General features: G+C 45.4%; 1 protein-coding gene across 3 annotated transcripts in view; it reads right to left on the reverse strand.

Annotated features, from left to right (window-relative positions):
- The window catches only part of GPATCH8 (G-patch domain containing 8), a 51,362-nt gene that overhangs the window by 14,336 nt on the left and 10,232 nt on the right, over positions 1–26,794 (reverse strand). The window contains exons 2-6 of one of the 3 annotated variants that reach the window (XM_065699247.1): positions 21,926–22,000; positions 14,205–14,277; positions 3,866–3,933; positions 3,330–3,416; positions 1,149–1,292 (exon numbers count right to left, since the gene is read on the reverse strand). In XM_065699247.1, coding sequence (XP_065555319.1) covers positions 1,149–1,292; positions 3,330–3,416; positions 3,866–3,933; positions 14,205–14,277; positions 21,926–22,000 — 447 coding nt within the window. Of the gene's footprint in view, positions 1–1,148; positions 1,293–2,614; positions 2,704–2,782; positions 2,829–3,329; positions 3,417–3,865; positions 3,934–5,988; positions 6,025–14,204; positions 14,278–21,925; positions 22,001–26,794 lie in introns of those variants that run through there. The other 2 variants (XM_065699248.1, XM_065699250.1) reach the window with 2 other exon arrangements.

A 26,794-nucleotide genomic window follows, 5' to 3' on the forward strand; every position in this document is an offset into this window, starting at 1 on the left:
ACAGGAGCTAACACAGTCATACTGCATCACCAGCTGGTAAGAATGTGACACAAACAAGTCCTTCAACCTCCTAAATAGATGCATGTCATTGCACTCAAGTTTCAAGCCAGCTGATAGAAAGCTGCAGGTGAAGTTCACTGTTATCGGGTAGCACAACTATGCCACCAGCTCAGCCAAAGCAGCCCTTTTTCCCAGCATGAAGTAAAGGAATGACTTTCTCCTCTTAATTCTATTAAACCACAGTTCATCACAGTACTCAAACAGGAATTGCCCTGTCAGAAGTATTTCTGTTAACACTCTGAGTTATCACATTCTATACTAAATACATTGGGGGAAAAAACCCAACTCATACTCTGTAATGCCATAATCTTGTGGTTTTAGTCTGTTGCTTCACTGATATTTTGCAAGATCTAGTACTCGACAGCACATCCTCCTGAAGTTATCAGCATTTGAATGATTGTATCCTTAGAATTTATCACTAGGAACATCCAAAAACCTCCTCTGAGTTTTCAGCCAGAGAGGAGCACAACACTGCTACCTGCTGTATAGCTGCCTCAAACGGTTAGATCAGGATAACACATGAACTTGCAGTGTTTACTGTGCAGTCTGGAAGTATCATGTAGGTACCATGGTACATCCCTACATTGGGAGCAAAGCCAGTTCCACAGGGATTCTGAATCCTCCTTCTCCCAAAGGTTACAGAATTTGGGAAGGGCTCCTTTTTTACAATTCCTTTGCCACAGCCCATGATTTCCCAGCCTGTTTCCAGCAGCCTGACAGAACACAGACTGAAGTAATGAACAGGTACGTGTGGCACATGAGCAGCAGCCACCAAAGCTGCACTACGTTAAAAGCTGATGCAAACTGGAAGCCCTCCCTCCCCACAGGTCCGCTCCCCAGTTTAACAGCAGACAATTTGTTGGGTCATTCAAGATCAGGCTCCTTGATGCCAATTATGGGCTGGCTTTTGTGTTTGTTGGGGTTTGAAATACACGATGGCCATAAGAATCTGAACCAGGGACATAAACCACCTATTTCTGGGGCTGTAAGGAAAACAGATACACTGGGGAAATTCAAAGTGTTAACCACAAACAAGACCACTGCAGTGAACATCAAACTGATGAACTGTGCTATCAACGCTTATTTACCTGCTTGTGAGCGTGATCGTAAGAGTTGATGTGGTTGTCAAACTCTTGATGCTTTTGGTACTGCTTGTCACAGAGTTCACAGTAGAAGTTTGCTCTGAGGTCTTCCAGTGCCTTGGCAATTGCCTTTTCTTTATCAACATAATCCTGCAAAATTCAGACACACAAACAAAGCTTCTGTTAAACTTCCTAGAAAACAAATGGGAAGATGATCTTCTCCTGAGGTATCAGCACATGTGGTGCTGACGGCAGTTTTGTGGCTGCAGGAGGAGAGCTGCTCGATTGTCAGAGATGAAAAGTGAGGTTCAAAGCCTCAAGCTCCCACACAAACAAACTGGCAGCTGCCTGCTCACAGAAGATGTGCAAAATACTCAAACCAAGCAAGATCATTGCTTTTGGTACAAAATCTTTGAATTTCAATGCTGATACCTACTCCATTTTGAGTGCTAACAGATGTCTGCTTCATCTCAGTTTGTCTGCAGTTCAACAGGGAGGAACACAGAGCTGGGGCTGGCAAAGCATGGCACAAAAACCGTGGAGACTAACTCACTCCAGTGTAGTTTTACAGTCAGAGAAATCCTCCTAGGAGCAATGCTGTCCATTAAGCTGAGCTCAAACACAGTGGTTACACTGGGAGGAGGTACAAGGAGTTGTCAGTAAAACAGGAGGAGACCACCTTAGAGATTGCTGACAGTACTTTTTTCCTTGTATCATTCACCATTAGGTGCAAACCGAAGCTCCAAGCACAGGAGGTGTCTCAGTTGGCAGTGGTCACATCCTCCCCTCTTCAATTACAATCCCATCAGCAAAGTTAATATAACACAACTCAAACCCCAAGCCAGGGCAGGTTTATCTGATGCACACAAAAGCAAAGCTACAAATGCTGCATTAAAGTGAGCTGTGCTACCACCAGCACAGCCCATATGGCCAGTTAGCACAGGGACTTCAGCTGGGATAAGGAGAAATTCTAGAATTCACAACAGCCTAAGATGTGAGAAAAAGCACTGAAGAGTTTAAGAGATTCCATCTTCAACACAAACTTCTTCTGAGGAGTTTCCTCACATGAGCAAGAGCCGGTAGCGAACATTTAAGAATGATCTACTATGAAAACTCTTGTTCTTTTTAAGATCTTGTTCAAGGCAGTATGATTGATCCCCCATATTGCTGCCTCAGCAAAGTGACATTCAAGTACTGCTGAGCATGTTTTCTATCACGCAAAACTAATGTAAAAAGTTTCAACAGGGGAAAAGATCTGAAAAATTCTAGTGCTAAAAGGCTGTTCACCTTCTAAGAAAATCTATTTCAAGTTCCTGCCTCTATCTATCACCAGAGCCCCTTGTTGAGAAATAATCAACACAACTTCACAGAGTTTTGAGCCTGAGGCAGGTCCCCAGGAAGACAAGAAAGGGAAACAGAGCAGCATGAGCTCCCCAGAACAATGACATGTAAAGTTCCTCCAAAATGCTGACCAAGCTTCCTGCGCCATGTGCCGGGGTTTTGTCAGGAAGCATCCTGTGGCTCAACAATGCAAACACAGCCAGCTGAAAGCTCAGGATCCCTACAAAAGGAGGGAATTAAAGAGCATTTCTTGCTTGCTTCTTGGTTGTAGAGTTCTCCGAGTTTCCTTTGAGACTCACTGAATGGCTCATCAGGATGCGGCCGCAGTTGGCAGTTGCATAATGGACTCCTGCAGAGCAGTGGAAAAATGAGGCTGGCAGAGATTTCCCGCAGATGAAACCAGAAAGGCAAAAGCCTGAAGTTAAAGCCCACTGGTGATAACATAGCAGAGCTGGGAGAGGCTGCCACCAAGCTCCTGAGCGGAAAAAAGCCTGGGCTGACTAGCAGCAGGGAGACAAAATGGTCTTGGAGAGCAACACACCTTCAACTGTGTTTGAAAGACAACTATAAAACCCAGGGACTTCCCCATAAATCACACTGCAAACCCAAGCTAAAGCATCGTGCTATGCAGCTCACACACCAACCAACCACTCTGAAACCAAGGAATGCTTCCCACTTGACAGCTGCTGTCTGACAGGATTTGTGCGGGTGCTGCAGGAGGCACCCAGGCTTTGGGCCACTTGCTAATGAGAAGGGTCCATGTCATGGCCAGACCTTCCCTCTGCAGCCTGCCCATGCCCTCAGCCAGCCCATGGGAACTCTGACATTAATGTCCTGGGTCAGTACCTTGTATTTCTGCCTCAGCTCCTCTGTGTCCTCCTTCTCCACCTCAAGCACTCGCCTCCGCTCGGTGGCGTCTTCGGCATAATCAAGCTTAAAAACAAATGAGAAGCTGTAATTTGTCCCAGGAGCACTCTGCAGAGCTGACACTGCCTGGGTGGGCAATTTCAACAAGATGAGGTTTGAAACAGGATCTTTGCCTGTGCTGCTTCACTTCCCCTGTCGTGTCATCCCACAGTGGAACCCACATGGGAAGTGGTTCATCCACCTGTGGGGTGGATGCTCCTGGCAGCCCATGCACTGCCAGAAGCAGCCTCAGCTTTACGGAGGCGAATTCCAAAGTCCAGGAGTGCCAGACGCAGAACCTGGGTACCCACAAGTAAACAACAGATGTGTTTTAGGAGAAGTGTTTGTTACTGTGTTGACTTAAGAGTGAGTTTTTCTTTACCAGTGATGCACAAATCCTTACTTTTAGATTTCTTCCCTATCCCTGAGAGCCAGGCAAGGAAGCTGGGTGACATGGCAGGAGCTGGGTAACTTACCTCCATTTCCATCCGCCCCATGCCCATGACATCATACTTGACAACAATAGGGATGGGATCTGTCCTCCCTGGAAGAGGAACACACAGAGAGGCGGTCAGTGGCTGCTCTGTCACTGCAGCTTGCTTTAGACATTGGGTTTGGGTGGTTAGAGATCTTGCCTTGTAGTGCAGAGACCAGAAAGCTACAGTGAACCAAACACAAGCCATTCTCACAGCTTACAGCCAAACTGCTTCTTAGCTCCAAACCAGTTAGAGTGAGACGCACCCTGAGTACTGATCAATGGTATTTTCTGAACATTAACTGCTCATATAAATTACTGGTGTGGTCAATGTTCAGCTGTGACAAGTCCTAGGGCAGGACCTGAGAAATGCACCTTCCCCTCAATGCTTCCGCATCAGGCAATGAGTTCTCATCTGCTGATACGAGCAAAAAAGCTATTAAATACCTTTTCCTGCTCTCCCACATTCATAACGGAGCAGGACTTTCCCGTCCAGGATGTGGAAGCCCCTCTCCCTCCCTCCCACCAGCTCTGTCCCTCCCCGCGAGTCAGGGAAGCTGACTGAGAAGCGTGGCTCGGAAGCCAAACTTCCTCCAGCCCCAAGGCCCACCGGCCATGTAGGCCAGGCCCTGCTTGCCCTGCTCTGCAGAGCTGCTCCCATGCCCACTGCTTCCCTGTAAGCTGTGAAAAGGACGAGTTGCGAAGAAAATTGACTTTGAACTAATCAAACTATGCTGGAGATTTATTTTTGTTTTTTAAAATAAAACGTATCTTTAATCCACTCATAACCAGCCAAACAAAGCAAAATGGGGCAGACAAGCACTTTACTACCACAGCTTTTGGGGTTTGTTTTGGTTTCAATTCTTATTCTCTTTCTTTTTACATCACAACTGGCGCTGGGTTGTGATGTAAGCCCACAGAACAAGTACTTACCTTCTCCGGAGCATACCTTGTGTGAGAAAACAGAACGTTTACTGCCCTTATCATTGCTCTTGGTTTGGTGTAAACAACTGGTTTGTTATACACACATACACAGATATTATACCTTTGGGCTAAAAAGATGAACAGGTTTTAATTGTGCCAAAAACAGTCCCTAGAGCCACATGCACAGCAGGTTCAAGTCTTTGAGACTGCTCTGAGAAGCCGGAGAGGCATCAAACATCAACTTTACTCTTCTCCAATGTATCTCTAGCTCCAGTATGGCTCTGGCTCCTCCAGAGTGAAGACCTCAGAGGGAACCTGCTCAGATTTGGGTCTTTCAAACTCTTCAAGTCCAGAGACTTGTGGTTTTCTATCAGAAACAAGTCAATTTAATCAACTGCTTTAAGCTTTTGTTGGTACAACCAGGAATGTGACTGGCAGAGCCACCAGGGCCACAACCTGATCCAAGATGAGAGTCTGACTGGAGCGTTCGCTCGGCTCTTTGCCATGTTCTCGGATTGAGGAGGTTTCTCTTCTGCCCAATGGTATAATAAATCAAGCAGTGACTGCAATTTTTAGCAAAAGGACCAAATTAAAGACAGGTTATAAAAATGACTTCCTAAGTGCAGTATCACTTTCATAACGTCTCAGCCAGGGATTTACTGGGAAGTGGGAACCCAAATGGAAGGGCTGGTGCAAGCACCAGCAACACAATCAGATTTTATCCAAGCTTTTGTCTTTTTGGTTTGGGTCTTTTTTTGGTTGTTTCTCCAGCAATTGAGATGTTTGGAAGCAGCCTCATTGCCCTGGTAAACCCCTGCGCACAAGCAATGCATCAGTACTTTTGCCTTCTAAGGCAGTCAAAGTTTTCTTTTTGGGTTGTTTTGGTTTGATTTTACAAATCTTGTTGGAAATTGCAGTAGCAAGTGCTAGTGCCCATCATGGTGGGGGGGAAATCACGTTTGGACAGTATTAGAAATTTATGTTTAAACTGATTTTGGCAGTTCTAACACAAACAGAAACATCCCTTCTTAGCAATACCCTTTTAATGAACAAGGATCAGACAAGTGTGCATAAAGAAAGGAAAGGAAAGGAAAATGAAAGACCAAGCAGAAGGATGATGGCTACAACAGAGAAAGTAAGCCTAACATATTGGTGCACTGATGACAAAAGGAGTAATTCAGTCTGAAAATAAAAAATTACCACTGCTAAGTTTACCATCACCACAACAAGTCCAGGATCATAACGCTGTAAAAAAGAAACACCATTTGTTAGGCAGAAACCATCAGGGGCAGAAATAGGCCGTTTGCAGGTAGGATGGGTTAAAAAGATAATCAATAACAACACAAGGCTTCTTCCTCACCCTCCACCCCATCACCGTGCTTCGCCCTGTGGAACCAGGGAGCGATTTTGAGCCATGGTGACTTGATTCCAGAGCTGCAACCTGGAAGCTTTGGGTGTTGGAGGAGGTTGAGCTGCTGGTGACGGCTTGATTTCAGAGGCACATTTAAGCAGGCAGTTTAAAAAAGAGACAAAACAGAATCTTAAGGCAATTACAAACACTTTGGGTCAAAAGGGGCTGTGTTTTCAGGCAGGAGGAGAATATTCAATGGGAAAAGCAATGTTTTTTTTCAACTTAACCATCATTTTGTTATGAACAAACCACCTCAGAGCACGGAACATAGCTCCGGCAGCAGCACTGGTCCCCACCACCGAAACCAACTCCCTCCATGTCCCAGGAAAGCCACTGCAGGAAGGGAATGGGCTCTGTGATGCCCCACTGGCTGCCAGGGAGATGGACAACAACCAAAGGGAAAAAGAGGATTTTTCAAGTTAAGCTTTTTACATGCTACTTTAAAAGACTTCCTCAAGCAGATTTACTTCAGAGCTACTGCGTGGGACAGGGGGATCTTCACCAGCATGGAAACACGGGTCTCGGGCGCTGGGGGACTCCCAGCTTTAGGGTTCTGCCGACTTTTTCAGGTACACCAACATGTCCTGAAGGGAAGAAGAGCTTCCAAGGCAAGGCAAGAATTCCCATATCTCACTGCTGTGCAGGGATGCAAGTGCTGCCCCATAGACAATGAACCTCCCACGGTAAATCACACAGACCACGTAAAGCTGTGTCCATCACCCCACGCCCCAGACAACTTCTTTTAGAGCAAAAAAAAGCAGGTTACAAACTCTTTCGTTCACAGAACCACACAGGCTACAAACCCCAGAACGCAGAGGGCTGTTGTATAAAGACAGTTCCACACAAGGGGAAAAACCTCTGTGGAGAGGACAAAGCACAAACCTCCAATGGGATGGGAAAACCAACAGCTTACACAAGAGTCACAGCTTAGAAAATCCAATCTCTTCAAGTAAATTCAGTTTAACTTAATTCAGACACAGAATAAAAGTTCAAAACTGAGCAGATACACTTGTGTTGCTTTCCTCTTTCCAAAGAGTTGGGGAAAACTTGCTCCCAGCCTGTGAAAAAGTGCTCATCCCCAAAATACGCCCCAAAAGCCACCCCATTCCTAGAGCCCATTCCAGAGGGGAGCTGGGCAGGGAGGAGGCTTCTCCAAATTCACTCCTTTCTACCCGCAAAAAGTGAAAGGATCTGAGCAAATCCTTTGCCAACAGTGCTATAAGTTAATATCTATTGGGAAAAGGGTTAATCCCAATGTTCTGGGGTGTCAGTCCCAGCTCCCAGGTCATGCTGTACAGAAGCATTATCACTGTTCAGCTGCAGGATGCGTGCTTCCGCTCTGGACACAGGGATGCTGCTGCTCTGCTCTTCCAAAGGGAATGAAGCACCAGATGGAGCTGCCATCTGAGCCCCTCCAGGAACGCTGGTGTTCTCAGACTGAGAGCAGAGGTTTTGTTTTAAACAGCCAAAGCAGAAAACAGTTTTCATGGCAATTTGCAGATTGAGAAGAGGTGCTCCCTCCATCAGTATTAGGTACAAGCTGCTTTTGAAGGGCTGGCTAATGACAAAGAACAGGATGCTCCCTCTGAAGGAAGATGTACCCCCAAAATGAGTTAATGTCATTCAATTAACTATATTTCAGTGCATCACTCAGGTACAGCATGTAAGCACCAGAGAGGGGAAAGAACAGCCCAAGTCCTGCTCACTAGGTTGACATCTTCATAGAAATTCCTCTCAGGTACAAGCTTTGTGGGATATAATCCTTTAGGATGACTGATATGACACTCTTCATTAGAGGAGAACTGAGAGTCTTGGGACACAATCACACTGAGCTCTGACGATTTTTACTGTCTTTCTGCTACAACCAATAACAAAACCACAAGAGGAAACAGCCTCACATTGTGCCAGGGGAGGTTTAGGGTTGTCAAGCATTGGAATAAGCTGCCCAGAAACATGGTGGAGCCACCGTTCCTGAAGGTGTTTAGAAGACGTGTAGATGTGCTTGGGAACATGGGTTAGTGGTGGCCTTGGCAGTACCAGGTTAGTGGTTGGACTTCATGAACTTAAAGGTCTTTTCCAACCTCGTTGATTCTGTGACAGCCCAAGAGCCATCGGAGTGAAAACTCAAACTCTTCATTCAGCACACCAAAAGGCAGGAGATGAGGAAATCACTGATTTTCACTGGTGGCAAGCCCTGGCACACTCTGTGGTGCTCCTTGCTGTCTAAACCCCATGCTACATTTTGAGCTCATTCCGACTGCTGCAAGCAGCAAACAAACAAGGGCAACCTTTTATGCCAGTCTCCTTTGGGAATGAGACTTGTGAGCTCATCCTGTTTATGTCAGGCTTCTGGAAGGGGTCACAAACAATCAAGAGATTCAAAGGAAGCCTGAAGTGTCTGTCGCCCGCAGCAACAAACAAAGCCCCAGTGAGCAGAAGCTCTTTTTCAAGTACACAAGAACTGCACTGGGGAGTTCAACCTTACTAAGCAGGAGAGAAAAGACAACTCAATGACATGTTGCAAACACCCCAATCACATAGAAAACTTAGAATCATAGAACAGTTAGGGTTGGAAAGGACCTCAAGATCATCCAGTTCCAACCCTCCCGCCATGGGCAGGGACACCTCACACTAAACCATCCCACCCAAGGCTTCATCCAACCTAGCCTTGAACACTTCAGAGAGGAGCTCAAAGCTTCTTGGACAGACAAACCCAGGGTGAGAGTATTAGTTCTCTGAGTAAGTGGAAAGGGCTGAAGAGCCCTGTCTGACCTAGGGCCCCGATGCAAGGGTGGGGACAGGCTGCGCATGGCCGGGATTATTCACCTCTCACACACTCAGCCTTCAGTTTAACAAGGCTACTTTAACACCATGTGAACACAAAGGGCAATAAAGCCCAGTACTAAGCCAAAGAAAGGCCATCTCTGTCACTGAGAGAATAATGATCTCACTGGCTACATGCACTCAAGTAACCCACAACATAACACCCATAATCAAAGGAAGGATCTTGCACACTCAAAAGCAAACCTTCCTATGTCTGTGGTCTTGACATAGTAATGAAAATTTGGGTGATGAAAGCAACCTTTCAAAGCCACATTACCCCAGCTTCTCAAAGCTAACTTTGCATGAAAATACTGGGTTTAAAACTATTGCAATGATTTATGTTGCAAACAAGTGTGGAAAAGTTAAGTCTACACCAGAACTCAGGTTCTGTGAGGACATGTTAAGATACAAGAAGATTACATTGTGTGATCTATGGCCTGGGTAAGGCTGCCAAATCATCTACATGTACTGAATAAAGGTACTGTTACACATTTTTATCTTTCTCTTCCATATTTTCTTGTATTTATCACAAAGCTTTGAAGCCCAGAAAGCACTGTGACATTCCTCATCTCCTTGTGGTGTTTCTCTCAGATGCTCATTGTTCACGTTCTCAAGGCCTGACAAACATCTACTCTGTCTACTTTTGTGAGATCAGAGGGTTCAACAGATGGAATGATATATTAATATATTAGTTACGTGCCATTTGGTGAACTGGTGACAGAGCCAGGATTCCAGCCCTCTGCAATTCAAGCCCTGAGCTTATTGCTCTGAGTCACAGCTGCCAAGCGATAACATTTGTGCCTATCTCAGTTGTTGGAGTGCTCAAAGCTCCCCACACATGCAACAAACTCAGCATCCAGGAAACACAGCCCAGATAACCACAGCCCTGACACAGCCTTGGAACAGGGACTCCCACTGGGCTGGAGCTCCCACAGAGGCCGCCAGGGAAGGGCTGGCTCCTGCCTTCACCACAGGCTCTCTCTGCACATCCTCCAGTGCTTCCTTCAGACAGCTCTGTCCTTTCCCTCTCCTCATCCTTCGTGTGTCAGGAAAACAAAAGCTTGTTCAAACATTTAGTGAAGAACGTGCCAAGTGAGAACCATGCCGTGGTGTAACTCAGGGGGGGCAGTGGTAACTCCATTTCTCACCACAGCATTTGCAAGGCAGAGCAGAACCCACTTGTGTTTTTTTAACCGAAAGCCACACAATAAAAACTACAGTTAGATAGCGGAACTGAATCCAAGCATTTGCTATCAAATTTGATAGACATGACCTGCTATACCTTGCTAGATCATTTATGTGCTTATGAAAGGATAAAATAACCCCACAGTTCTGTTCCACACACCTGTAACTGCTGCTCTGTGTCACCAGTACCACTTACATCATGAGCCTGCCGCACACCTTGGTCAATAGGAACAACAGCCTTAGTCCCCTCCAGGCAGCTGAGGAGCAGCTTTACACGTGAAGTTCCAAGGCTCGGTTCCAGTTCTACACTAAACCCTGTTATTACCTAAACTACTTGGTTCAACAACATAAATACTTAAGAGTAGCTATGCCGTGACAAAACCACGTCATCTGTTGCCACAGCAAAATACTACATTCTGATTCACCTTTCAGGGCTACCACAAAAGACGAGGATAATCCCAGCCTTGGGAATACTGTGGGAACATGAACTAAATCAATGCTTTTAAACCTATCAGATTAATCACACACTACACACAGTCTGCGGTATAGGGAAACCAAACACAACTGCTTTCTGGGTGGGGCTGGAGCAGTGTTTCAAGCTTCAAGGTTGCAGCCAAGCACATTTCCTTGAGAGAATGTTAAAAAGACAAATCTAGGAAAGAGTGGGTTTAACCACATCTTTTGCTGGGTTTCTTTTTTCAGTAGACCATAGAATCCTAGATTCCCACTTTGAGGTGTTCCCCCCCTACAACCACCCTTTTCTCACTTGGGAGAGCACAACCATCACTCAGTTTCAATCGAGAAGCAGTTCCTCAGGCCACGCTTTTCAGATTATAAGAGATCCCTGTGAACTGGCCACCCCCTCTCCTACTCTTTCATGCTCACTGGCTGTGAGCAAGCTGAAGCATCAGCTCCAAATATAACACACATTGTTTGTGGGAAAAAATGTGAAAACCATCAGGAGAAGGGATGAGCAGAGGAAGGACTTTGCTAAATTCATGGTGAGCTGCTCTGACCCACTATTCTAGCCCTTGCATGGTCAGACAACAGTACTATCCCTGTCTGATCCTCTGCTCAATACACAGCAAAGCCAACGCAGAAGATGCCCATGTGCTAAGAGTACAGCTGTGTCATTGCAGACATGGATTATGGGCTTCCTGCTCCAACTGGCTCAGCTCTTCCACCAGCTCGATGGCCTAAACAGGAGTTACAGCACAAGGCAGCTTCCAAATGACTGCTTCTGTGGTTCTGCAAAGAAGGAGCCAGCCTGCAGTGAATCTCTGTACCACAACAGCACATTTTTACCACCAGCAATTAGCAAGTGTGAATTTGAGGCTATTCCAGCTCCAGAGAAACAGTTCAGCACTCTCGCCGCTGGTTTACACCCACAGCAGACAGTTAACATGAAGGAAGCCACAACAGTGCAATCCTGCAGTGTCAAGTTCTTCCTGAGCAACATAATGGCCTTACTAGAAGAAATAAGCATTTCTGACCAGCAAGGATAATGTAAAGTAACTCTGAGATTCACCAAAACTGAAGAGGGAGCCGCAGTTCAGATGAACATCCAGAATGAAAAGCTACAGCACAGAACAAGCACACTGAACTCATCAACTTCCTTTGAAATTAAAGCCAACTGCATGGAACAAAGGTGATTGCAGTATCAATTCCATACATGTAACCCAAAATCTAGGTTTCTGAGGGTTTTTGCAAAAGCCTCCTGCAGGAGGTCAGATCCAATATCCAAAGACTACCTGAAGTGGTTCTACTTCATGTAGAAGCTGCACGTCTAAACCAGAAGCTCTTGAACATCTTAGGATCAAGCACAGCACGAAGCGAGTTAACAACTGAGACACTCCTCATCTACTCTTCTTACAGCTCTTTAGAAAGCTCTCCTCATCCTTCCAGAGCAAGAAGAGGGCGTGGAAAAGGGGAAGAACCCTTTTGCTTTGCTCTTCCACTCTCAGAGTACATCAAGTGACCTGAACTCTTCAAACTCCTAGAATAAGATTAAAATTGTATGCAAATGTTTCCTTTCTGGCAGTTTGTATTTAGATTTTGGGACAATCCAAGAGTCATTTAAAAAGGTCACCGAATAATGAATTAAAAATTCCCAACATGATCATCACCAGTGCCACAAGCTCTAGCTGTTCATAACTAACTTGATAGCTTCATGTGGAACAGAATTCCACATCCTCTGCCAGAGAGGATGCTTGTCTGTCTGTTGGATGGGTTAAACTAGACAGGTTATTTTGACTCCTGCACTTCTGCTGTGGTGCAGGAGGTGCAGAAAAACCCTCACAGCCCATACCCACGATTTGCCTGGAGCTTCTAGGCAGTTCAAATCACCAGTGTCAATAACACAGAAGAGATACGGTACAAAAATGCACAGTGGGAAGATCTAATTTTAGACAAGTACCAAATGCAAATGCCTGACTAAGTCCATGGGCAGCCCTGGCTCTCATCCCCATGACACAGTGATGCCACCCCAAGCTCCAGACTGCACAGTAATGGGCTGTTTGCTTCGTCACGTTGTGCCTGCCACACCACACAGCACACGGCCCCATGGGGCTGTGCTTTTGAGTCCATCTGGGGCTGCGAGAAGGCTTGAGGTTCTCTCAAACACTCCGTGTTTCCACATTGGTGATGTACAGTGCAATATGGGGCACCCAAAAGAGAAAACAGACCAAGTTACACATCCAGTGAATACCATGCCAAAGCAGAAGCCCAAGAGATGACAGCTACAGCTACAGCCACATCCTGAGCTTTGGCACCAGTACGGAACACAAGAAGACTGCAAGAGTGCCATGCATTCACCAGAGGATTTCACTTGAAACCGTGTTAGAGGAAGCAGGAAGCATTAACCACCAAGGCAGTCCTGTCTGAGGAGCTAGAGTGCCTTAGTCCAAGGGATTAATCAGCACTCCCAGAGTCCAGAGGACTCGTTACCTCTCGACAGGCCTCCAGAGCACAGAAATACTTATCTCTAATGGGCTCACTGTAGGGGCATGGAAGTCCAATTACAAGCTCCCAGGTCTTCAGACTAAGGGTATGGGAACACGAGTAAGTTACTCTGAGGAACTCAGGGTGCTCTTGAGTTTCAATCACTGCAAGAGGTTTCTACAGAAACCACCTGGGCAGATCCTTGTGCCAGTATAAGTGCTGAGCACCTTTCTCACAGCAGCACAGGCTCTATACACTGGCAGTTCTGAAGGAGCAACTGACAGGAAGCACTACCATCAGTTTTTCCTCAACACAACATTGTTGCATGCTTCCATCCTGGCTAGGACCACTGTAGAGCAGGAGCCACTGGCCAGGGGAATGGCTAGAGCCACCCACAGGAGCTGTGGGCAGCATTGGTTCAAATTAAATCCTGGGATTTAGTGGCATGGGAAGACTTGAGGCTCAAGACAGGAGAACTTGGTGCAATGGCTCAACCAGCACTACAGGGCCTCAAGGAGATCTGCTAAATCCCCACAGAAATAAGTCAAACCATGAAAGCCTCTGGAGAAGAAGCTAGGAATGAGCCTCTCCCATCCACAAAAGCTCTGCCACCACCTTCAGTCTTTCGTGGGCCCTTTCACTCACCTTCCAATGGCTTCTGACACCGCAGTGAAACATGCAGAGAGGCCACTGTAACTAGATTGTATTCTTAATTCTTTTAATATCAAAGCATCCAGCCAGCAGAGCATCATTATAGTTTTAGAAGCTCCACCACTACCTGTTAGTGAGCAGGCAGTTAATCCAGCTCCCCCCAAAAAGGCCAAACACAGTGATTCTCACACGTACATGACACACACATCATGTCTAACCTGTGCCAATAAGTGAGGCAGCAGCTTCCACTTGCACACTGCTAAATATGAGACTCAACAGCACACTTGTTTGGATATATTAATAATGGAAAGGGGGAAAAAATCTAATGTAGGAACAAAAAGCAGAAATCATTTTGTTAAAGACTGGAGCTGGTGTTGAACATTTCAGACACAAGTTACTGACTTACCCTGCAGCGACTTCCCCAATCCCTGGCCCAGCTTCCAGCCATGTTTCTGGAGTAAGCGGTGTCCAATATTATCCTGACAGATAGAACAGAGAAAACAAACCAAAAATATTCCAATAATAAATTCTTCCCTTCCCACTGACATTTAAACATGTGATGAGCAAGAGATTTTTCTACATATATATGCATGCAAAAAAATGCTACTGAAAAGGCGCTAAATGCCCAAGAAAAGGGAAAGACAAATGTCAAAAACTGCTGGCCAGAATTGTTCCAGGGGCTGGGGTTGGGAGGGTCACTTTCTGATGGTGTGCTGGGCAACTTTTGTGCATCACGTTTAACATAAAGGGAAAAATCAACTGAAACAAAAAAAGCAATGTGGGAGGAAATCAAGTGTACCAATAAAAATTGACAGGAAAAGGTAGAAAATCCAGCTATTTATACAATCAGCTCCATCACCTAGACAGCACCACTTAAAGATTTATGTTTTCTTTTGTAAAGAAAAATCTACAATGTGTTTAGTCATTTTGTTTGTGTGTCAGGCTTTGAGAATACTGAGTAAGTTGTAAGTGCAAGACTGCCCCACCACTAGAAACCAAAACACAATCAGAGCAAATCCAGGCTAGACTTGATTGGGTTTTTATATATGTATATATATATATATAAACTAGCATGCAGCCAATATTAAACTGAAAAAACAGTGAGGTTAGTAAAACAAAAAAAGAAAAGAAAATCCATCAAATAAAATGAGCTCAAGCACAGACTGGGTGATGCATTTCACATGTAAACTAACAAAAATACTAATGTTAGAATGAAACAGGCCTAGCAATAAGTTAACAGCAAGGAACCATTAGTGCATGTAGGGGAAACAATAAGCATAATGTCTCATCTTCCTAAAAAAAAAAAAAAAAGGAAAAAAAAGAAAAGAAAAAGAAAAAAAAAAAAGAAAAAGGAAGAGGCTATTTAGGACTGAATGGAAAGTCCTGACGCAGCAATTCAGTGTCAGCTTTGGAACCGGGGCTGAGTAGGGCTCCGAGGGGAACTGATGTGGGGTTGGGCAACATTTCCTCCCTCAAAGAAGGGCCATGAGTGCTACCAGCATGCTTGTCACTATCCACAGCTGATGTCCCTCAGCCATCAGTTTAGCAGCAGTGACCAACTGCCAGCTCCCCAAAGAAGGACTCTGGGTTGGGACCCTGTCCAGCTTCTCATGATAAGAATCAGATATGGATTTGTTGGTTCTTAAGTGTCCAAAGGAACCACAACTCAAGATATCCCTGAAATATCCTGAGTTCTAAAAGGCTGCGAGTCCATCACATTGAGTGGGACATGGGATCTTAAATCGAAATGAATTAATAGATTAGATGTTGCAGGTTTCTTTAAATAACCAAGTTCTCCACAGAAATGGAACAGCAGTGGAGTTTGTACTCCCTCCACATGGAAGAATTTGGTCCATCAGCTTGACAGACACAATCTTCCCAAAGATATTGGCTGTATGGATATGTTTTGCCTCAGAAAGATTGGATCAAGTATAAGTTTCATTTTGTTTAATGCTACGCCAGAAAAGTAAGACTTGTCTCACTGTTTGTCAAGCATACATCTCTCCCACACTACCAGTCCTCCCCCAGGACAAAGTTAGGGCTACATGGAAAGAAAAATTAAAAGAGAAGTAAGGGAATGTCTGGATCTAAAAGCTTAAATCAGTATATTCAAAAAAGGGAAAATGAACAAATATGGATTCTAACCACAAACATCATGGAGCTGTTTGGAAGTGGAGGAAAACTTACCTGGGAGCAGATGTGCTGCAGACTGTCCCCACCAGCCACAGCGGCTGCAGGGTCAGGCAAAAGGGCCGAAGCTGAAGGGGTTGCGGGTAACACTGATTGTGCCACCATTAGTCAGCTCTGCCTGACACAGGGTTATTGGCTCCGGTTTGGAAAGCTGGTGCTGACAAAAATGGCTGCGCTTTCCCCAAGGAAAACCAAAAACTAGGCCAAGGAGGACTTTGCAATCTTTTGCTAAGTGGAGATGAGACATTGTGCTGACTGTGTTGTGTTATGAATGCACTAAAATAAAGACAGATGAAGCAGTATGCTATTTCCAAAAGCAGTGCAAGTGGAGTGAAAGCATTTCCATACGAACCTGGCTTTAAAAACTGGGCTGTCAAAAGAACAGTTAAATGTAACACAAAGTAAGAAACTGTCCAATCACTAATGGTAGGTTTTTTTTTCTTTTGCTTTGTTTTCAATTCACTGCTTGCAAGTAATGTATTTATTAAAGAAGAGTGAAAAGCATAAAAGAAACTCAACAAGTCAAGACCAGCTGGGAGATTCAAGAGCGGCGTGTTGTGACTGACACAGTGACGGGGAAAACAAATGTTAAAGGGGAAAAAAAAGGAAAATTTAGAAGGGTTATACACATTAGCACCACTTTTACAAACCCACTCAAGAGGATGGCCGCAAGTTGCTTGACAAGAATTGGAATTGCACCTGATGATCCTGGCTCAGTTCCCAGGAAGGGTTTTTTCCCCCACCTCCCCAGTCGATTCCATTTGTTTGTCTAAGCAGTGACTTTTCCTAAATTCAGGAAACTTCCTAATTTGAAATAGGACTGGACTGAAATGAAGCATCTTCTGGTTCACTGAATAACAAGAACAGCCCCAAGAGTTTAATGCTAACATCCTAGTTGGGACCTAGTCATCACCCCACTCATTTCTAGTGGTGTTCAACCTTCTTCCTCCACTCCAAATGCCGAGCATAGAACTTGCAGCCAGGCAGAGCCTCAGGACTGCTCTCCAGTGTAAATGCTGCCCTAAAAAATGAGTGATGGAAGGCCAGGCTTGCTGGGCTCCCACGTGAGGGCCACTCCACAAGCCATGGGGCAGCAAGTATTGCTTTAGTAAGTGAACTTTCTGTAAAACTGTGGCCTCTTTCACAATATGAAAGGTCTTTTTTTGCACCAACTTTCCCGTCCATGTCAAGAAGGGTCACTGTTTTTGACTAAACTATCCCCAGTTTATAACAGTTTGCTTATGGGCAGAGTTGTAGCTATCTACAAAGATGCCAACAGCCCCACAAGGAAATCCTTTGTCTCCCAGGCTGGTGCCAGGCTCCTCACTTCCTTACCCTGCTGTTTTGGAGCTCCTGGCGATACAGCCATCATCAGACTTACTGAGGCAGTCAAAACAAGTCCCCCAGTAGGTGGAGTGAGCAGGTGAGCTCCCATTTACCATCCAAAGTACTCATCCTGGCCTTGAACACTGCCAGGGATGGGGCAGCCACAGCTTCTCTGGGCACCCTGTGCCAGCACCTCAGCACCCTCACAGGGAACAGCTTCTGCCTAAGAGCTCATCTCAGTCTCCCCTCGGGCAGGTTCAAGCCACTCCCCTTGGCCTGTCCCTACAGGCCCTTGTCCCAGACCCCTCTCCAGGTTTCCTGCAGCCCCTTTAGGCACTGGAACTGCTCTAAGCTCTCCCCTTCAGGAGCCTTCTCTTCTCCAGGCTGAACCGGCCCAGCGCTCTGACAAAGAAAAAAAATTGCCTACAATGAAAAGATGTGTGCAAGAACTGGAAGGTTCTGATGATGCTGTAAGTGGGATAGAACCCACAGTCAATGGACTGAGCTGTGTTACAAACCAAAACACCAGTTTTGCCTGATCCAGGTTTTCCGCGGGATCCCCATGTCACCCACATGTTGTGTTCACACTGTTCATCTCAACACTGCAGGGCCATGCGTCTCTTGAGTGGACTGTAAGCTGTGCTGACTGTGTATTGAGGAATCTATAAGCAAGGATCAGATGCTACTGGGTGAACCCATGCAAACAAGAGGTTGAAAAGATTCCCAAAACAAAACCTATAGCTCACTACAGATGACACAATGAAGACTAGAGAGAAAAGCCAAATAGTAATGCTACACCATTCAGCTTCAAGAAGCACATTATTTATAGCGCTGTCCACATATGGCTACTGCTAAATGTCAAATCAGCAGCCTCATCAAATGACACTTTGGAACTAGTGGAGTCCACAGATCTGTACAGATATACAGTGCAACAAACCCAGCTTCAGCTCATACAGTCATCTACAACAGCCTGTGAGCGTCAAACTACTACAGCCTGAAACCTTGGGCATCTCAAGCTCCTCCCTGTGTAACTGAGCAGGATGGGGGGGGCGGGGGGGGCAGGGTAAGGTTGTTTGTTAGTTATGACAAGAACAAACTAACAAGCTCCCGAGTAAGTGGGTGATTCGCAATCTGGCCTCCAACCTGCACTGGTGACAGCTTGGGTCACCCCATGCCACTGCCTGCATGGGGATGGCGCTGCTCTAAGGGAGAGCTGCTCTCTCCTGCTTGAGCTGTACTGCTGGGACAGAGAGAACCAGGAACTCACAGCAACAAGGTTCAATAACAAGTATTAATCAGGAATTAACATGAAGAAAATCTGGTTTCCCTTAAAGCTGCAATAGTTTGTGACTTCCCGCTCAGGCTCAGTGCACTTCAAATACTTTAAAACAGATGCATGCAGCTTCTTGAATTCAAAAAGGGTTCAGTGCTCTGATGTGCCAAGGCCACCAGTGGCTCCGCTGATGTGAAAAGCCAGTGGGAGTGACAGCATCTTCAAACCAGAACAAAAAATGGTTATTGGGAGTGGGGGGAATATCAGTATTTGCAGCTGTGAAGAGCCCATTGATAGGAAATATGTTCTTCAATTCAGCAAATAGCTGGCTTCTGGTTTGGGCTATGCACATCCACTACCTCCTGTCAGCTCTGTTTTCCATAAGTGTACTTTGGTTCTATCACATGTTTCAGTCCAGCCATCTTTGGCCTAAACAAGCTGTCCAAAGCAGGATTTCCACGGGAACACCACCACTAACTGAGGACATGTTTCAACATTGTAATGATCTGTAGACTCCCAAACCTATTTTTCCAGCCACCTTTGAGTTGCATGCTGTAGCAGTACAGTCAGCACCTCTCAATAGATAATGCTGCAGAGATGGATCTCACTTCAGTGGTGATTGTCAAACGTAGGCTCCGAGTGACACCCTCTGCCCCCGGGATTTCCAGATGCGAGCTACCTTTAGTTTTGAAAGCATTTCCATGTGACTAAGATGTGAGAAGCTGCAAGAAGCACATTTAGAATATGCTTAATCCACTCTCAGCCTGCAGGATAACCAAACTTTAAACTTTTAACTGGGAAGCGCTTTCATCTGCCATTGTTATAAACACCTTTCCTTGCACAAAGATATTCATCTTCCAAACTATTTCCATAATGTGAAGCACAGGCTCTTACTCATTCCTTCGAGTAGATTCCTTTTCAAAGGTCAGCTGAATTGCTAACAGAGAACTGGGTAAGGATTATAAAACAATTTGTTAATATTGCAAATATTTAGATGTGTGGTATTTGCAAATTACAGACTTGCCCTTACTCCTTCCCTCTCTTTGAAGCTCAAGTATGTCACCCACTTCGGGGGAGCAAACAGCAAAAAATACAAGACAGAAAAAGCAGCACGAACAGTTTTCCTGGTGCAAAAACTTGCAGGAGGGATGCACCCCTGAGCTCTGACATGAAACCTCTTCTGCTATCATGTGCCGTATGTCCATTCTAAAAGCATGTCGGTCATGAACAGTGTGGAAGCAAAACTGGTTTCACAGTGTTAGGAAACGTGACAAAATAATTTGTGCTTCCAGCTACAGAATCAAAAATCTATTTAGTGAAGACCACATGAAGATTAAACTTCAAAGTGACCAGGTTGTGTCTGCCTACAGTTTGACACTGAGCTGCTCATGAGACCAAAAACCTCCTTGTGCAGCAGTCACAGCTTTTCAGTTGTGGGACTAGCACACAACGCCAGCACAAGTGTGCTCCAACATGGAGCACAGCTGCTGTGACAAGGCAGAACATACATTTACTCAGTTCTGCAGCTCTTTCCGAGAGCTTCATGTCCCAGGCTGGTGGCTTCACCCTGAAATGCTTGTTTCAGACAAAAAAAGAGTGGAAAAAAAAATGGATTTACAGTTAAGACCAATTAAAGGTTTTAACTCTTTCTCCTGGTAAGCCATTTCCTTGTCCTCCCCACCCAATTGTTCTCACACAGAACCCTTAGGCTGAACTATACATATTAAACCTACCAAAAACTTGTAAAGATTAATAATATCCTGACAGTTGAATGGTGAGGATATATATTAATAAATATTAAAGCCTTCATTGAACTTAATTCTTGAGCTGCAGTTCAACATTAATCAAGCTGCAACCAGTACTACACCTGCAGATTCTGTGTGGGTAATGTTTTACATACAGTTGTGGGCATCTCGCTCTTCACATCACCAGAGAGATGGAACCTGGGACGTCTTCTACTCCTCTGGAAAAACACTGTTAGAAATCATTCAGTCTGGACATTTCTGAATGACTTTGAAATGCTCATTCCAGGGAGTGGGCTCCAAACAAGTGTTTCCCATTATCTTTACACAAGGAAACAAGCTTGGCATTTTAATGAAAATCCCCGTATCACAAGGAAAGATTGAAGTATTCAGGAGAACACTGAATACAAATTCCCATCTCTGCAGCATTATCTCATGCGTCATCAATTACTGCCATGCCTAGATCTAGCATCATGCCAGCACATTTAGACAGTAGGTACTATATGCAGTGTTCACTGGACCAGAAGAACAGAAATAAGAAGGGGGGAAAGGAAACCCTAGAGAAGAAATTAAAAAGGCAGACCGTGCAATACAAACCAGATCATGGCTGCTTAGCTAATATGGGCCAACTGCTGCGGAAGAAAAACGTCGAACACCCCAAGTTGTGTAAGTTTTTTTTTGGTAAACATCTAACACGCACACAAACACACACAACACCAACCTACACATGAACGAAAAGCATCTATCCACCTTTAGCTAAGGCTAAGTTTCTTCTAAGTGCGGGCTAACATGAAGAAACTTAAACAGAGAACTTCAATTATTAACAGGGAAAAGAAACACTTCATACTTTTTTAACATAAATCAAGTCTTAAGCAGGACACTAAGTGACCCTCGAGTATTCACTGTGAGTTCTCTTGCTCTCATACTGAAACTGGAAATGAAACTTGGCTTGAGCTAAGTGTCAAACTTCAGTTTAGGCTGAACAAGACACTGTGCCTAAGACTGCAGAGGGTGCTTTGCAAAGAGAGAAATTAAAAAGCTTAAAAAGGTAAAACTATAAAGAACTTTGGCTTTCTCCATCTTATGGCTGTGCTCTCCACACCTCCAAGTGGTACTTTACAGAAACTCTGGAGCAGTTTCAGACTCATGGGGAAGGACCACTACAGCTCCACTGCTGTGCACCCATGCTTCCATCCTGCAGGTGACATTCTAACACTTGAACACACCAGTTTCCCAAAAATAGAAACTAAAAAGGGATCAAACTACATTTTGCTACACTGCTCTATCAGGTTCACTTACGAACTGATTCTTCAAAGTAGAAAAACTTAAAAGAAATCTCTATGAATGAACGTGTTATTTTAAATAACTTCCAAAATACTGTGTTGAACTAGAATTTAGTCACCTATAGTTTTAGGAGAACTACTTACAGACTAAATCCCAGGCCCACTGCAGCTCTGCATGCAATTTACCACACACAGTTAACCCTGTATGGCCAGACAGATGCCCACACCTATCCCATTTGGCTGCATTCACATCAAGTACCATCCGATCACGGCCTAACTGATGGCGGTTGCTGATGCTGTAAGTCTGTCTTACCGATTCGATCGGCTTGTCCAGGGATGCCTGCTCTATCTCCAGGTGCCCTTCTTCATACTGGTCAAAGTGGTTGCCCTGAAACAGAACAGAAGGGTTAGTTCTATAGTACAGAACACACTTCCAACAATCTCGTGTCAAGATTCATGTCTGCATACGGTCAGATTTATATAACGCTATATACATATCATTTTGCTAATGAATGAACATGTTAAATACAGCCTAATCCAGCATACAGGCTGTAAGAAATATTCTAAAAACTAAGCCAATTTGATGATAATCATAACATGAAAGTTGGCAAAATATCAAGCACTTACAATGACAATCCTTTTGGCTTTTTTAGTCTATGAAGTCTATGCAAACACTGACCATAAACACCAGTGCCAACCTTAAAAGCACACAGGACAAGAAGCAGAAGGAATTGACCCCACCACCACCACAAAGAAGTTTCTTGTTGTCTTTTCTCCTCTAAAGAGGACCAAGGCTATTCTTGCAGCCTCAAATGCGAACTACTTGAGGCATACCTGTAATTTCACACACCTTAAACCAACAAAACCCCACAGTGGTACCAAACAAAACCTCTGCCAGTGCCCACAGCACTTGTCTGTGGTCTGGAACAGCCCTTTCCTTGATTCTAGACAACAAACCATTAGTGGAAGTGATGCTCCAGCACATACAAAGCTGTTAGTTTCTACCCCAGGCAGGTGACCCCATGACCACCCAAGCACAAACACTGGCACAAGTAATACCAGCATGCACACTCAGAACTGCTCATTCCCCATGTTCCAGCTTCAAGCATTTGTGAGCATCTAAAACTGCTACACCACAAATAACAGGATTGAGGAACACATTTGAGGAAAGAGAGATGGATCAAGAGGCACACAGGGTGTGCTGATACAAGTGCAAGAGTACTGATAGTATGCAGATGCTCACACAGTGAGTGCTACAAACAATGACAAACCCAGGCCAGGTTGGATGGGGCTTGGAGCAACATGCTCTAGCGGAAGGTATCCCTGCCCGTGGCAGGGGGTTGGAACTGGATGAGATTCAAGGTCCCTTTCCAACCCAAACCATTCCAAGATTCTACGAAATCCAAGCACCTTGCTTCCTTACATTCTTGGAGCAGCTCCATCAAACATCTTTAGTCCTATAGACTGGCCATGTATAATAATTACAGCAGATGGGAAGATCCATCAGGACTAGACTGATGAGGTCTGAACAGGGAAACCTCTGCCCACCCCAACAGTGTAACACTGCCAGCAGCAGCAGGAGCAGAGCCTGGGGTTGAGCAATCCTCCACTAAGGCAAAATCTCACCTTTCCATGCTTTTGCTCGGACATTAAACATAGAGGGCTCATGAGCTAGGAAGACAAATGCCAGCCTCTGTCCTCCAGAAAAACCACTGGGGCTGGAACACCATCAGTGGGAATGGTCATTTCAGGAAAAAATAACATCCCTGTTGTAGCTCTGTTATCATTTCAGAGGTTTCTGGAACCTCACATTCCTGGAACTGCAATGGTGGTGAACCATTTCTGGCCATTTTGTAGGTCTGTGATGCAGCTCTAACACCCACCACAGACTTGGAAAGCTGTGAACTCAAGAGCAAGCAGGGGAGCTGCTGCAGCTCCACAAGCCCTTGCAAGGGCTGACCTTGTGGGCTCTCCTGTGTCCCGTGGGCACTGCTCGGTGTCACAGCCCTACAGAACCCTGGGAAATGCCAAGGCCTTGGCTGCTGTCCCCCATTCCTTTCCTTCTGGCTGCTCCATATGCACCAAGCACCTGGCAGGTCTCCTTTGCATCCCGGCTCCACAAGCACTTAAGAGCAGGAACATACAGCACCACTGCCAAGAGAAACATGTTGTCACACTCCTCACTTCTACCAACACCAACTCCTTCTACAAGAATTTTAATGAAAGCCAGCATGTGAAAGAGCAAATTCCAGCTGTAAGGCACTGACTGTTGGAACTCTACAGGCCACGCACCAGCCTCCAAATTCCTCTGGAACAAGTGTTCGTATCCAGTGATGGGAATCTGCAAGAGCCCATCCTGACAAAAACCTGTTGCCAAGAGAACGTGCTTCACTGCTGATGCCCCAGCACCAGCCTGTCCATCACCCACATCAGTAAATCCATCCAGGCCATGCTCTTCTCCCAGAGGCTTCTTTCCCACGGCCTCTCCAGAGCAAGCTTGGGGTTTAATCTGCAGGCAGCAATCCACTCCCATTCGTTGTTTTTGGACAGCCTTCAAGGAGCAAGCTGAAGGCAAACTTGCCATGCACATACAGCTGAGCTGCTCAAAAAAGGCAGCAATTCTTGGAGCCAGGCAGAGTGCTGATGGACAGGCCGGATGTGTGTGCGCTGGAGGTCAGGGAGCACGGCAGGGAAAAGACAATGGAAAACCTGCCCCAAAGGCAGGACACAGCCCAGCCTCCTAAAATGCAGTGCTCAAGAGAACAAAAGCAGTCAAGAGCACACATGCTGCTGAATGCAGGTGAAAACATCTCAATAAAACTTCATCTATATTAAAAAAATAATAAATAAACCCACATGAAACCTTCCAGTGCCTAAAGGGAGCAACAAGAAAGCTGGAGAGGGACTTTTCATCAGGGCCTGTAGGGACAGGACAAGGGGAATGGCTTTAACCTGCCTGAGGGGAGACTGAGATGAGCTCTTAGGCAGAAGCTCTTCCCTGTGAGGGAGCTGAGGCGCTGGCACAGGGTGCCCAGAGAAGCTGTGGCTGCCCCATCCCTGGCAGCGCTCAAGGCCAGGTTGGACACTGGGGGCTTGGAGCAAGCTGCTCTAGTGGAAGGTGTCCCTGCCCGTGGCAGGAGTTGGAACTGGGTGAGCTTCAAGGTCCCTTCCAACCCAAACCAGCCTGTGGTTCTATGATAACATTTAGTTAACACACACTGGAAGCACTCTCGGCAAAAACAAAGCTATGCTTCCTCCCCCCCGTTTCACAACATTATTTGCTGCCTGCAGATAGCTCTGAATATGCCAACCGAGTTACCTGGAACTTGCAAAATACTTCTGCCTTGTCGTGGTTTAAACAAAGTCAGTCACTGTCTCCTTCAGCACACTGCCTTCCAAGGCATTTGAAACTGCTTTTACAAAGGCCAGGGTCAGTTCCAGTTTGAAAGCTGGAATTTGCTTTGCTGAGCTGCGACTTCACAGCTCCATTTTGCTGTGCTTAAAATCAACTCCCCCTCCCAGAAAACACAAAGGGACTCTGAGCACTCACTGTGCCAGAGTCAGGAAGTGAATAAAGCCACCTACCCGGGTTCCAGTGATCCCACTGTTGTCCACCTTACATATTCTGGGGGTTACTTTATGTATGTATATACTTTGGGGGTTATTATCTACTTTATATCTACTTCGGGGGTTTACTGTTGGTAAGGGGAGTGGGGATGGGTTACTGGTTTTTACAAACAGCAGCAATACCAATACTAGAGGTTTTAGCAGAGGCAGAGTGCTTCCCATCACCCTGAACCCCAGGATACACCAGAGCAGTAGGATGCTCATGAGGTCACTCACTGTACAGGGACTGACTGTTCCAGGCTCAGTCATTTCAGGCAGAATAACAAAGTGTCCAAACTGAACTGAAATCAATACTCACCACCCATACTGCTTTTCAGTTATCAATACTTAAAACAAATGACAAAGGAAAAACTGCCCTTCCACCATCAAGGAGCTGCCATGGAAAAGAGCCAGAGGACAATCCAGCAGCACCCTGAGGTGAGGTTTATGAGCCTCTTCAGCGTGATGGCACCTAAAGCAGGGGAAAATGGTTCTCACTTCTAGGGCCATGGCAAACAGCTTAAGATGCTGCTGCCTGTAACCACAGGGCTCCCAGAAGTGGGATTTCAGGCAGCCCAGACTGTCCCTTTGCTTCCTCACCCCTGGAGCTTGCCAAGGAGTGAGCTGGGGGAAATCTCATCTGGCTTCCTCTTTTCCGGTCCTTCAACCTGGCCCATCGAATGGATCCATTTCTGTTTTGCTGAATCTTTAGTCAATGGATCAGAGAAAGACAAAGTACTGAATGTAACATTTAAATCTAACAATTCATTAAATCCTAGATGTTGAATCTGTTGAGAATAAATTACACTTCTGGGGAACTCGAGCCATAAGCACAGACCACATTTTAACAGGATTTAAATCTGCATCTCCTGCAAACTCTGAGTGATGCTTTGCTCTTCAGAGGAAACCTCTGGGTGAAAAAAAGAATTCAATCCCTACGAAACAGATACCAAGCCATAAAATAACATCTGCGTTAAACCCAGCACTAACCAAAACCTATTTCCAAACCTTCTTCCCCATGACTATCACAGAGACACAGTAAAACCCTGGCCCTGCTAGCTAATGACAGGATTTCCTCCTACTGCCATGGACCAGGATTTCAGGATTGAACACAGCACCTTTCTCCCAGCCATCCTCTGCCCCTCCATTTCCAAGCCGCCTGCATCAGGCTTTCTCACTTCTGCTTTGTAAAACAAGAAGTGTTGCACTACCCATATCACTTTCTTACAAATGCCACCTCCATCCTAGAATAATAGAGCAAATAAGATGAGAGGCTTCCTTCCACTTGAGCATCATGTACTGCCATCACTCAGTGGGACAGCAAGTGCTCCAGTGCTGGGTGCTTCATTACAAAATTCAATATATTTTACTACTGAGATGAGAAGCAAGGACAAGCCTTCACCATCCAAACACTCCCTATCCACCGTTTCCTTGCTGCATTCACCACCAGGAGCCAACTGCCTGCATCCTGTAATTGTTTTTACCTAAAATCAGCTGAGCTTTGGCTAAGTACCCACTCTGGTTACTCACAGTCACATGCCCTCTCCTCTCTCCTCCACTTTCCCACTGCTTGATC

The sequence above is a fragment of the Lathamus discolor genome, chromosome 20 (genome assembly GCF_037157495.1).
Source record: "Lathamus discolor isolate bLatDis1 chromosome 20, bLatDis1.hap1, whole genome shotgun sequence".
NCBI lineage: Eukaryota > Metazoa > Chordata > Aves > Psittaciformes > Psittacidae > Lathamus > Lathamus discolor.